A 14,096-nucleotide genomic window follows, 5' to 3' on the forward strand; every position below is an offset into this window, starting at 1 on the left:
TGTATTGAAAATCATTTTGGGGACAGGAATAAGCACTTTGAATAGGAAATCTCTCTCTTTTTAATCTAAGTGGATGCTTTACAGTCCACTGTATGTCAATGGAGCGTGTGAAGGGCCTGACTGCGGCCGGGAAGAGTAAGAGCGGTCCTCAAAAGAAAACGACACTGGCTTCTTGCTGCAATGAAGCTCCTGAGGTTCAGCCACGGGGCAGCCAAGGCTGAATCTCATTATCACCCAGTAGTAGTTCTACTACTGGATGTCTCTGAACACCTCTACCTGCAAGGAGGTTCTCACTGTGCAGGTTGCCTTCCTTGGATCTCTCTTGCCCTGGGCGTAGACCCGTCTATCAGATTCGAATGGCAAAATGCTACCCATCCTCCAAGTCCAATCTCAAGTGCCACCACCTCCTTCAAGGAGCCCGCCTTAGTCTCTCTGGCCACAAGTCTCCTTCTCTTGATGCTCCTTGTTATCAGTCAGTTCCTCGTTCCACTATGATTACTGATGAACACGACTTACTTCCTGTACCAGGTAAGTTCACTCATGAGGGCAGAGGTCTTGTTTCATCTCTCCTCCAGAACCTAGCAAATTACCTGGCTTTTGTTCAGAGAGTAATAAATTATTTGTGGCAAGGAAAGAAGTCAAGAATAAAGAGAAGGTGAGTTGGCCAAAGAGGTTAGAGTTGCTCTTTTTTCTCCACATGCATTAACAGAGGCATATAGTTTACCACACATCTTACATTTTGGAAAACTTCTGCTTGTGTAGGTTAAACTGTCCTCTGCAGACTGAGAAATTGAGATTAAAAGATTTCTAAAATCAACTGAAATCAGATTTGCAGCCAAAGCATTATAATTGAGAAGACTAAGAAATTCACTTATTTCTGTAATCATTTCAAAGCAATGATATGTTTCTATGAAAACTAAAGTTGAGGAAAGATGAAAACCTTCACCCTAAACTAAAATCAGGGACCACCACACACACTTCGAGTTTCAAACAGCACACACACCCCACTATATACTATGAAGCCTAAGGTTGGTCCAGGTCTTCAGTATGGGGCTTTCAAAGGTAAATTTATTTTATGAACATGAAATAGTTTCATTGAAATATATTATTTTTATATCTCAAACACATTTATACAAGGTGGAATTTACTTTAAAAGAGGAAAAAAGTTAAATCAATTTTATATAAGTACTAATTTGATCCTTAAAAAGCTTTACCTGAAGAGAATCAACCTGTATAATAAAGTTCATGAACAAATGACTTGCAGCCACTTAAAATCATCACAGCAGCAAACACATTCATGTAGCAGGCGCCAGACTGAGCATTCCACATGCCGTAGTATCTCATTCAATTCTCACAGCCTCCCAAAACCTGAGGCGGCTCTAACGCACCTTAATCCCGCCTGACGGATGAGAATACTGAAGTTTGGAGAAGCACCTGAGAAAGGTCCCACGGTTACCTAATCGCAGAGCCAGGATTTGAACCGAACTATCTGTCTGACTCAGGCCTTGCGCGTTTCCCATACTATTAATGCTGACCTCCTCAAATATTTCACTTGAATGCAAAGCTCTTCCTGCATATAAAATCATCAAAAGGATTAAGTGAGTTTCTCAAAGGAAATTATAAATTTTAACTTTGTGGAGAGTACATGTCCTGTTTAGTCCTAATGAATGACTTTTTACATCCCTCCATTTATAAATATGAGAGCTGCCTACACCACTTTGGAAAGTCCTTGCACTATTTTCACGTAACAACTCTGCCAGAAAACCCACGAATACTAACCCTTATATTGTAACCTTTAAGTAAAAAACTTCTTATTTATAAGAAGTAAATAAGCAAGTACGGCGCCACAAATCACAAACATCATAAAAAGGTAGCCTGGCCATGTAAACAAACTAAAATGGGGCCAGTACAGAACCACAGGTGTCACACAAAATACACCAGCGATTCAAGTATAAATGCAGAGTGTTCTTAATGCCAAAATAATACTTTCACTTAATATACATGATGAAAACCAACAACAAAATCTCAAGTAGGAACACGGGATACAAAGGACCCAATACTAGGTGAGTTACCAACGCAGCGGGCAGGGGAGAGAGGGTCACCAGGAAGGCCTCTCGAGTGTCAGACACACACGCACCTGTCACCAGAGCTCCACGGGCTCTCAAGGCCAACGTCGGCCTTTCTGAGTAACGTGGCATTTTCGAGTAGCCAAACAGTTGCACTAATGTGAGTTACTGCTGTATAGAAAACAATGAGTCATATGGAAGACAATACTACTTCTTATCATTTGGCTGTGGAAGGCCATTATTCCGCTACATAGTGACCAAATGAAGACCAGAAAGAAGACCGAAGTGAAGGTCCTAATAGCGATGACAAAAGTCCACTTACTTGCACTGTGCGTGATAATACTTTATAAGATTCTGCAGCAGATCCACACCCTTTTTGGTCTTGATTTCATTAACTTTAATGAGATACTGTGGAAATAAAACAGAATTGGAGTTGATCATACAGACAGGGCTCTTCAGTCATGGTTTTGGGTGGCAGAGCCCCGACGGTGACTCTGCACCAGTTACTGGGCCTCGCTGTCCTCAGACAGGGCGAGCCCAACTTAGGGGGTGCTGGTTGGGCACAGGCACGAGTGTACTGGGCACATCGGTTAGGGTGTTAGCATTTCATCAAAGCCCGAGATTAGTTTGTTAGACAAGCAGAAATCACGCACAGCAAAACATTCTGGAATAATTAATTTATTTCCTCTGGTGCAGTGGCTCTCAAACTTAGAGTTCACGTGATTAAGACCTGAAGGATGGACTGTTCTTTGCAGAAAAGAAATGAAGCAGCATTCTCTCTAAGGAATATGCTGTAAGGTATTAAAACTTTTATGTCTTAAAGGCTTTATTTATTCATTCTCAGAGAGAGAGGAAGGGAGGGAGAAAGAAGAAGGGAGAAACATCAGTGTGTGAGAGACACATCAGTTGGTTGCCTCTCGCACACCCCCAACTGGGGACCTGGCCTGAAACCCAAGTATGTGCCCTGACCGGGAATTGAAACTGCAGCCTTTCAGTTCGCAGGCCAGCGCTCAAGCCACTGAGCCACACCAGCCACAGCAGGTATTAAAACTTTTAGACCGCAGAGGTGAATTAGAAAGAATTTTTGCTACTAAATATAAAAGAATAAAAACAACACATTATTAGTTTATGCACTAAATATCACTAGCTCTGATTTTCACAATCAGCCAGGGCTTTTATGGTTGGTTTGTTGACACTGTTTGCTTTTTTATTGTGTGGCAGGGTTCACAAGCAGACAAGTTCTAGAAGGAGGCAAAAGTTTTTTTTTGGGGGGAAGGGAGAAAAAATTAAGGAAGACCTTAAACCTAAAATTAAAAACATCCTAGCCATTTTCATAGTTTCTGAAAACCACAAAAGGTCCCGCTACTCAGTATTAGTGTCAGAAAGGGTTGGTCTCTAGGTCAAGGGTGCTGGTGTTCAACGGGAACACAGTTTGAGAACCACTGCTCTAAGTTTAAGGCGGCATGCTTTTCATTACAGTTTTTTCATGTACCCATGGACTTTCTTAATGACCACTTCATTTAAGCTTTCGTTCAAACTGGACACGTGGTTAAAAAAAAAAAAATCATGCTCTAAACCTGTCCCAGTAAAACCCAATATTCACCAGGGTTGCCTCTCACCAACAAGGTTTCCCACACTCATTCACAAGCAACGCTGAAGTTCTCACCAAAGAATCCTGCTTTTGGCTTAAAGAGCCCCACAGGCCCCAGGCTCAAAATATGAGACAACAGTGACATGGATGATCCCAACGGCTTGGAGAAAAATGAGATTAGAATCCTTAAGTAAGAGTCCCCTCCTCTAACAATCAAACACAGTCTGCTTTTAAGCATGAGAACTGCCAACTCGCAGGAGAGATCAGAGTTACTGAAACTCGAGGCCAATGGCTGAAGAGCCTGCTCTTACTTCACACATTTGGAGCTGAAAGAGGCGCCGCTCCTTCTCCATCTCCTCTGCAATCTCGGCCCCGGTGATCTCCGTGCGGATCATGCCGTGCTGTTTCGCATGCTCCCTCTTCTCCTTCTCAATTTTTGTACTGTAATTAAAGCAGATGGCACCATTAACGCGTGCACGCGCACACACAGTCACACATGTCTTCCCTTCAGCAAGAGCACTTGATTATTTTTTAATTGCTAGAGTTTTAAGATGAAGGAACTTCTAAGTTGGTAACAGCGATCAGAAGTAGAAGTCTAAGTTCAAAGAGAACAAACACACTGTATGGATTTTCACCTAGAAAGCGTCTCATATTTAACTTTGATCTCATACAGAATGGGTTTATACAAATGCTTACATTTCAGTTGGCATGAAGAAATTCTGACAGTTTACTTTTTCTTGGGTAAAGTACTTTATGATGAAAAGAATCAGAAAATTAAAGAACTGAGGCATATTTTGATTTTCAACAGATGATGAGACTTAGAATTATTTCAAGACAAAGTATTTAACGGGTCTTTGTGGGTATGCATGAAAATTGGTCAAAGGCAATTTCTAATATTCCTCTAAACTTGGGCTGTTTCCATATTCCAATGAGACATTTTAACCATTCAACCACCTGGCACTGGCTTGTACAAAGTAAGGGTTGGGAGGAGTCCAAATCTCTAATTTGGAATCTACGAGACCTTCGTCAGTGGGGAGGGGACCAGAACAATAAGAAGGAAGAGGCCCCACATTAAATCTAAGTCCCTGAGGCTACTGCTCAGCTATGGCAGATGACACTCTGGTAATAACAGCAATGGTCACAGTCCTCTTTCCAAAAATCCACTTAACATGAAAACAGACTTCTCATTTCCGAAGCAGCCTGTAATTTCTCCTTGTGAATGCAAAGACTAAAGGACTTCGCATTCAAGTCTTCTTTTAAATTGTGGTACTGGAAAATCAACACCAAAGAAAGCCAAGATCCTTGCCTATATACAAACAGTGGAAAAGCAACCCGTCAACCCAGTCAACGGAAAACCCATTACAATCCCGGCTGGGAGTCACACTAATACCCTGACGCTGTATGGAAGCAGGGCTCCCATCCTGCCACCTTGGCAGTCACACAGGCGCGGTGGGAAGGATTTTAGCAGAAAGAAAATAAACCTCAGCTCTCTCCCCGCTGGCGTGGGTGGGAGAAGAAGCAGGAAGCTATAAACACTTGAGAAAAAACATCAGGGGCAGGCATGACTTCATAGTAGTAACAGACTCCTGAGTTAACACGGTGACTTGATCACACGTGTTTATTTCTCCTTTGTTCAGCAATCCCACTACACAATAGCAAAGTCATTCAAAAGGTATAATGTGCCAAAGACAAGAACTGGAGACAAAAACAGATGCAAGCATTCTATGAGTGAATGAAAGAGCAAGCCAAAAAAGAGGACGTTTGCTCCCCAAATGATAGGCTCCTTGCCTCCCTGGCCTGTGTAGCTTCCAGAAAGTTATCATATACAGTCACTAGACAGGGGGCTGAGGGAACTGAATGGTCCCAGAAGACAGGCCTGTAGATCTGACATTTAGAATACCCCTGATAGAAAAGCTGCCTGGACATCCTAAAACTTAAAACCTGTAAGGGCAGTTCACTGCTTTCCTGACAAGTCCTGCTGATGCATATGAGCTGTCAATCCACGTTTGGGAGCCTTGCTCTGAAGTGTGGATAGGCAGCCAAGGATTATAAGATAATTGAAGGCTCCAAAATGAAAGTGAGAGATCAAAATAAAAAATGTGAGGAATGGTAGTGAAAAGAACCAGAGGTAATAGGGAACAGAAAAAATGTCGTAAAATGTAACCAAATCCTCAGAGACCTAAAATAATCCATCTATGAAACGAAAAAAGAAACTATTAAAAGGTAAAAAAAACCCCAAAACTAAAAAACACACAACCAAACCAAGCCAAACAACCACATAAAACCCAGCTAACTGAGCAAGAGCTTTTAGAAATTTAAAATATGATAGCATAAAAACGGCAACTGAAACAGTGGGAAGGAAAGGCTGAAGGAATAACCTAAACTATACCACAAACAGAACGGAAAAGAGAAGAGAATTACAAGAACAATGCAGAAAGTCCAATACCATATGAGAGGAGTTTTAAAAGAATGAGAAAATAAAAGCAGAGGAGAGGAACGATAGGAAAAAGTTTTCAGAACTGAAGAACTAAAAATTGCAAATAGATGGTCAATGCGCACACCACGGTGCATGAAGAAACTCTGTAAAAACCTTTTATAAAAAGAAGACCTCAACATTTTCTAACTGCAAATACTTCCCAATCCCCCGCCCCCACAGATTCCACATCATAGAAAAAAAAGAGAAATAGAGACACATGAGATATTTTCATGATCTACAATGGAGTGATGCTCTCGACATCCTGAAAGAAAATGGTTATAAAATTATGATTATACATCAGTGGAGTGAAGACAGTTTGGGGCGTGCCTGAAAATGTTACCTCCCTGGCAGCCATTCCCTGGAAAGGCCGGGAGGGGTGTGCCGGCAAAACGGGACTCCCCTGGGGGAGAGGAAGGAGGAGGCCTTCCGCTCAGGGCGGCTCAGATGACAGCCCCTCTCTGATCTAGAGCTCTGGCAGGAGGTATCCAGGAGAGAAAGGAAGAAACTGACGGGGGAAGGGAGGGGAAAGAGAGGGAGAGAAACATCAAGAGAGAGGCGCAGTGGTCGCTATATCTTGCACAGCCCCAACTAAGGATCTGGTCCTGGCCTGCAACCCTGGCATGTGCCCTGACAGGGAATCGAACCAGCAACCTTTCGGTTCACAGGCCAGTGCTCAATCCACTGAGCCACACTAGCCTGGGCGACAGTGACTACTGATGCTCACAAAAATGTCAACACTGGTTTAAGCACAACTGTTGTGTTCTGTCATACTGGAGGTCTGGGTGGCAGGAAAGCGAAGAGGGGGTCTGCGCTAGAGGCCACACGCTCCCCCACGGCAGCCATGACTCTAAGCTGAGCCAAGGAAGGACCGCCAGAGGACACTGAGGACGCAGAGATAAACCCGGAACGGGTGAACGTGGGAAAATGAAAGCCAGGAGGTAGGGAGGGGTGGGCAGAGTATTCCCATTAGAAGCCTGCTGCTTGCCTACTTAGTAGTCACTCTTGTTCATCTGCAGAACAAGAACCCTGTATCGTTAGGTGCAGCAGAAACTCACCGAGTTTAGATTCTGAGGACAATACAGAAGCGCCACACAAGCGCCTATGTCATGTGTGAAGTGCTACGAAAGCTGCTCGGTCGACCCTAGAATGCTTTATATTCAACTCCGTGTTGAAGCCATTGTGTTTTGGGATTTCTATTATATGCAGTCAGAGAAAGTTGTAACTAATACAAATACTACTTGAAATTTTAAGTAAATGTATTGAGAAAATATTTGATTATTAAAAAAACTAACAAACATTAAGCGCCCACCCTATGCTAGACAACTATGACAACTGCTTCAACACACCACCTTACCTTGTCCTCACAAAAACTTTGAAAAGTAGGTAATTTTTATATTATTTTATAAGTGAGGATCACCAAGGTTAAGATTTTCACGCAGTTCACAGCCCCAAGTCTGCGACGTTAACCATGACATCTCGCTGCTTCTGGCGCTCTCAATGGAAGACCACAGTAAGCAGCCAGCCTCGTCGGCTACCAAAGCTAACATAACTTTTTTTGCAGCAAGTCTTTTAGTTTTCTGGAACTCATAATCAAATGAGCCTTACTTCATCAAGTAGAGTGTTTGGTTCTTTTCTTCCTGTACCACTATACATCAGTGAGAATGAGGCCTATCTTGGGAAAATGATTGGTTGACAGGGATTTGTTAAAAAACAAAGCCAAAATGCAAATCTTCCTGATGAGGTTCTAAAATCACAACCCACTCAACTCACTATTCAGTAAATATTCCCTGTGCGCCAACTACAAGCCAATGACCCTGGCAGGCACTGGGGGATCAACACTGCACACAGGGACCCCATGGTCAGAGTCCTCACCACGTTTAGATTCTAGAGGACAATACAGACAAGTGAACAGACAAGCCCACGTATCGTTTGACAGAGGTATTGTGAATGGCACCTGGATCGTTTTAGAACACTTTATGTTCTGTGATATTCACAATACTGACCACCAGACACTTCAAGGTCTTCAAACAACACATAGATTTTTATATAAATACAGTTGTACCACCAATATTTGTAGCACTTTAGCTGACAAAGCACATATCTTGTTTTATTGTTCTTATGTCCTACAGAGGAGATAAATTCCGCAACAAGTCTACAGCAAAATGTTTTTCTCCCTGTTTCGTGAACCTCTGCCCTCTTCATAAGTACTTAGTTCTATGTGTCAAGTGCATGCAGTTGCCGCTGGGCAGGGCGGTACTTAGTCACATATGTGCGTTCACGACCCACTTTCAGAGAAAAGAGATGAGCTGGCCCACAGCGCTCATCTACATTAGTTGACCATTTTAAGAGTCTTTTTGTTCTCAGCTGCATTTATAACTGTCAATGCACAAAAGTATCTCTAAGACAGCAAGTCTCCAACAATGCACTTATTACGTAAGCAATTATGAAAGCAGTTTGGGAGAAAAATATTTAATCCTGAATTTTTCTTTTCCTTGTGTTTTCATTTTGCTGTTACTGCCGCCTACAGAAGTGCCTTTATTCTCTTATGTTTATAGTTACAGAGTTTTCAGCCAAGATTTTTATTAAATGCTTTAAAATACATTTCTCCTCCCATCTCACCCCACAGCCGGGTGTTACAACTGTCTTGGAATAATAATAATAAAGAAACGTGTTAAGATCCGCACAGCATGGAGATGTGTCAGGCCACACCAAGCGCTTTGTGTGTGCGACCGCCCCCCCCACAAGCACTCACAACAACCCCCCAGGCAGGCGAGCCTCTCAGCCCTCACGAGCACGTACTAAACAATCCATCATCCACAACATGCAAGTTAAGGGCTCTGTTCTTTTCCCAGTCATTCTTTTTCTTAGGAAACTCACAACAATATTAAAAAAAAACAAAAACAAAAACCCAAACCAAACAAAAAAAACTTACAACTTCGTCTCATAATCTTTCCAAGCTTTGTCGAATGGTTTCTTAAGATCCTTAGAAAAAAGAAAATGAAATTGAAATTCAATGTACTGTTGTTTAAAGGCGAGTAAATAATTTTCAAGTAACATGGTAGCAAAAATGTTTTCCTTTATAGCACTCTTGAAACTTTATACAAGACACTTGCACACCCCACACCATTATTACCGCAGATGAGGGGTCTGAGAGAGTTGGAAGTGCGGGTGTCCTAGTCACACTGGTGAAGCGGGACCCAACTGGAGCGACGGGGTGCCCCCGTGACGGAGCCGAGACCCAGGGGCAGGCTCCGCCCCACCCACCTAGGCTGCCCACCTTCCTCAAAGTGTCTCATCTTGTTCCCCAGTCAATAACATTGTGTGAAGTGGGACATCTTTTCCAGTGATCATTTGCCAACATTTTTGATGCTAAAAGGGTTCAGAGTGCCTTTCAAACACAAGTACCACTATGATCTCAAAAGACCAAAAGGAAAAAAAAAATCAAACCTTTCAAGTTACAGTGAAAATCAAATTTCTGAACACTTACACCCTTGACTCCCTTCAGGTCTCCCTTTAACAAGGAGTCCAAAGTGAAGATCACATTGTGGTTCAGACCCTGGAGCTGAAAAACAAAGCAAAGGTGCAAGATGGTTAGAGGAGAACATGTACATGCAGCAGTGCGACCAGCTAATGCAGACTGAGCATTTCCCACACACCAGGCTTCAGGGCCTCACCCACTCCACCCTCGGGAGGGACACTACCTCCCCACCCCCGCCCGAGCCCAGGCCAGGTGGCATCCCTGGCCCCACTCTACAGCGCGGCCCCAGGGCCTGGGCTCTGAACACAGTACTGTTCCTGGTTTCTGATTTAAATTTGACTTTTCTTCACATGCCTCAGTCAGAGTAAAGAGGAGGGTGCACAACTGGTGTTTACCACTTCCTTTTTATATTCTTTTCTTTTCCATTTTAATTTTCCTTTTTATATTCTTTCATGGCATTTATCAGGTCTAACGTTGTCCGGTTGGTTTATATGTGTATCTAGTTTCCCCGCCCAGAACGCCAGCTCGGTGAGGCAGCACCTGGGCCGTCCCGCTCACCACTGCATCCTCAGTGCCGAGGGTTCACGAAAAAGACAGGTATTTAGGAAGTGCCACCCACTGCCGGGGTGCAGGCTTTTTCACAGCTCTGAGCCAGTGGCCTGGGTTGCTTTGACTTTAAGAAGGTAGAGACAGGAGTCTACAGAGGACAGAGAGGAAGCTGCTACCCAGTGGAGAGCACGGCGGCTGGGAAAACACGGGAGGATGCATAGGAGTCAGCAACACCGGGACTGAGAAGACTGTACAGTATAGTTTGTATTCAGGGAGACCCCTATAGTAAAGTCCTCGCTCAGCATCGTTGGTAGGTTCTGTGACTTTAAGGGGTGTGAGACAACGAAACCAATTACACCACAGGCTAACTGATATCAACACGAATTAAGTTCCCACGGCATCTCCTCAGCAGCAGAGCGAAACGTGGTTGACAGAGTCAATGTTGCTGTTACTCGAGGACCTGCTGTATCTTGATGAAATCAGTTTTAGCAGCCTGACACCAAGGCTGCAGCCACTCGTAGAGATGGAGAGGTTGCTGGTTTCCCTTACTGAAGAAATAATTTTACTTATGTGTAAGCATCATTTGTCTGTCTGTCCAGCCAGCCAGCCAGCCACCCATCCATCCGTTACCAAGTACCTATTCTTTGACACCCTCTGTACTAGGGGCTGGGGAGGCAAAGACAAATAGAACACCACTGTTGCCTTCAGAGCTCGCATCCCAGGGACAAGCGCAGTCAGTGGGCACCAGCAAAGGCTCCGTCGTGCTGTGACATCATGAGTTGTATGAGAGGCGGCGGAAGACAGTGGTGTGAGAAGAGCCAGCGCTGACGCGCGCCAGCTTTGTGTGTGACCCTCTTAACCACATCTCTAACGTGAGGATATTCTAACCTCTCCTGATGGCTGCTGTGAAGACAGAATGAGTACGTGAAAAGTGTTGACTACCTGCTCATTTGTAAAATCCTGTGGGATGTTAAACAAGAGAAAGGCAATGTGGGAACAGAGAGGGGCAGGGCAGGGAGACCTTCCTTTGGCCCCTTTCCTCCCTAAACCTTTCCTATGCTTCTCACCCAGGCTTCCTGTCCTTCGCAGGTCATCCCACGTCCCTGACCTCTGTGCCCCGCAGCTGCACGCGCGAGTAAGTTCTCCCGTGCAAATCACCAGAGGGGCTGATCAGAGACAACTAACTCTTTCTCATTTCAAAGACAAAGGGATTCTTAGTAAGACAATTCTATCCATGCAATTTCACTACCACCCAGACAGAGAAAGCCTGGCAGGCAGGCAGGCCGGCCGGCTGGCCGGCCAGCAGTGAGAGACCGAAGATTCAGTCTGTGTCCTGTCCAGGGCACCGACTCTCGGGGAGTGCGGTGAGAGAGAGTCTTAGGTATGATGATGCTTTGTGGCTTTCCAAAGGGCCACAGTACATACACTGATGCAGAGAATTCCTATGGTATTAAAATTTCTTGGGGGAAGTAATTAGGAAGAAAATGTCTTTACACAGGCTCCTTGGGGTGAGGGTTTGCAGGTAGTAGTAATAAAAAAAGACTGAAAAACACTGGTCTTGGGTACAAGTTGGGGAAAAAAAAGCCTAACAGGACTCATCCTCGCCTTAGATGGATAGATGAAATCACACCTGCCTCTGGGTCCCCAACAACCTCACTCCTGGGGTGTAAGCCCCTGCACCCTGCCATGCCGTGTGCCCCAGGCCTCCCTCTGGGCGGTGGCTAAGCGAGGTGGTGCCCGCCCCACCTTCCACTAACCGAGCCAGGACCTACCTCTTCTTGTTTGTGGAGGCATTACTTCAAAATTCTTACCGTCTTTAGCCATTTACATATGTGTGTGTTTCCTTATTGGTTTGCTGTGTCCCCAATTTGATTGCAAGTCCTTTGAATGTAAGGTCTGCATGTTCACTGCTGCATTTCCAGCATTTAGAACATGGCCTAGCACAGAGAAGGGGACTCAACAGGCATTTGTAGAATGAAGGACATGCAGAAGCACGTGCATAAGGTTCTTCTCCACAGGGCTGTTTACACACTGGTGGAAAGGTCACTGTTTTTCAACGGGGGACTGACTAATGAATTATGGAAGTTCTGAACGGCCATAAAAGTGAGAAAGCTCTTTATGTCTAATTTTGTAAATACTCCCAAGACAAGCTGTTATGGGGTAAAAGCTGTGTACAACAGTATCAACAGTGTGCAAGGGTTTATATAAAAAGAGAACAAAATATGCCATCCTTAAATTATTTCTGGAAGGACAGAGTAAACTGCTGATACTGGGTCTCTCTGGAGGCTGGGTGGGCAAGAGGAAGGAAGCTTTTTAATCTGTATTTTCTTGCATTTTTAGAAAGATTTGGTAACATGTATTATATTGTTTATTCAAAAAAAGTAAAAATTCTAAAACAAAAATGAAAAGACAGTGATTTTAAACCATTTTTACTGTTTAGCCACCAACGCTGCATGTCCTTTGTGAAACGGAGGGAAAAAACACCTGATGTCATTGTCACCTTGCTCTGAAGGCTGAATGAGAAAAATGACAATGAAAGAATGATGAAACTCTGTGGTTAGCGCCGCACGTGGGGGCTGTTTAGACGAAAAAGTCCCTCAAAAGCCATGGACTGACCACACAGCAAACACATGACACACGCCTCAACCTTTCAATGCTGTCATCGCGGCCAGGCACGGGGCACGGGGCGGGGGGCGGGGGGCTGCAGGCGCGCTGCTGGAAAACCCCAAGAACGAAGAATTTCTTTGTGGTTATCCACACACATACCCTAGGGGCTGATAAGAAACCCAGAAGGCAAAATGCTGTGTATTATGAATCCCAGAATCTTCCCAGTGACAAGCCTGTATGAAATGGCCACAGGAAAACAACTTAAAAACTTACAAGCTGTTCCCAACCTACTTCCCAGGGAAAAAGCAGGTTCATTTATAAAAGCTGGCAAAGGCAACTGTTTCAATGAAAAGTGAATGGGAACTACCTGTCATCATAAAGATACAGAGAGATGGCAAAGGGGAAGCAGGCCAGTCTCCAGAGGTGAGGACGTCTAGGCATTACTTATTGAGACGCAAAGCAGGATCTCCCTCCTTGGGGATCTCAATGAAGGGAGGGCCCATTCCTTCGACATTTTAAGGTGTTGCTCAGCGACAGAGATGAATCACGTAGCTTCACATCTGGAGGGTTCTGTGATTTTCCTGGTTTGTTGTTGTTGTTGTTGTTGTTGTTGTTTTTAATTCTCTAGTTCTTTCACGAACACATCTCAAGGCCTGAGCATGACCGACAAACTGCTGTGTAACAAAAGCACCCCTACAGACAGCTGCGATGCGGCCAACATAACGCGATGACAGTAAGGGCAGCGTCCTGCGGCACCTTCCTGTCTTCAATGGGTTATTAAAAAGCCTTTCCAATCTACCACACAGTTATTTTCATTTATTTTACTAAAATTCTATCAGCTCCATTCCCCTTACTCAGCTATAGTCCATTTCCTTTCCTTTCATCATAAGGTTGAATTAACAAGTTCTTTACAGGACTCCACTGACAAGAGGTAGAAAAGCAAGTTTGAAAAAGGACATCCATTCCCATCTCATGGAGCCAACGGCACATTAAAAACCACTCCGGGACGGCTGCTTTCCAAACGAACCGCTGCTTGTTTCTTCCCTCACAGACGGCTACTTCTCCTGCGAGTACAGACATCAAGCTCAACCAGAAATATGGAATATGTCAGTTGGGAGAAAACAGAGGTCTATCCTTTCATTATGCACAAGTGACTTGTGTAAGCAAATAAACTATAATTAATACTGGTTTTGATAAAAATAGCCATTTATTCATTACCATTGTATAGACACTGCCCGACTTGGTGATGACTTCACAGTTTTCCTCTATGGATAAACACACATACGCACGCACGCATGCACGCACGTACGTACGTATCTTCTGTCCTGA

The 14,096-nt window shown here is 44.1% G+C and overlaps 1 protein-coding gene across 2 annotated transcripts in view; it reads right to left on the reverse strand.

The window, feature by feature from the left end:
• The window catches only part of ASAP1 (ArfGAP with SH3 domain, ankyrin repeat and PH domain 1), a 231,886-nt gene that overhangs the window by 77,117 nt on the left and 140,673 nt on the right, over positions 1 to 14,096 (reverse strand). For both annotated transcript variants that reach the window (XM_054590497.1, XM_054590496.1), the window contains exons 4-7: positions 9,621 to 9,695; positions 9,066 to 9,115; positions 3,969 to 4,098; positions 2,389 to 2,474 (exon numbers count right to left, since the gene is read on the reverse strand). In XM_054590497.1, coding sequence (XP_054446472.1) covers positions 2,389 to 2,474; positions 3,969 to 4,098; positions 9,066 to 9,115; positions 9,621 to 9,695 — 341 coding nt within the window. The remainder of the gene's footprint in view (positions 1 to 2,388; positions 2,475 to 3,968; positions 4,099 to 9,065; positions 9,116 to 9,620; positions 9,696 to 14,096) is intronic.

Source organism: Pteronotus mesoamericanus, unplaced genomic scaffold (assembly GCF_021234165.1).
Source record: "Pteronotus mesoamericanus isolate MK-2021 breed Mesoamerican mustached bat unplaced genomic scaffold, CSHL_Meso_final scaffold_174, whole genome shotgun sequence".
Taxonomy (NCBI): Eukaryota; Metazoa; Chordata; class Mammalia; order Chiroptera; family Mormoopidae; genus Pteronotus; species Pteronotus mesoamericanus.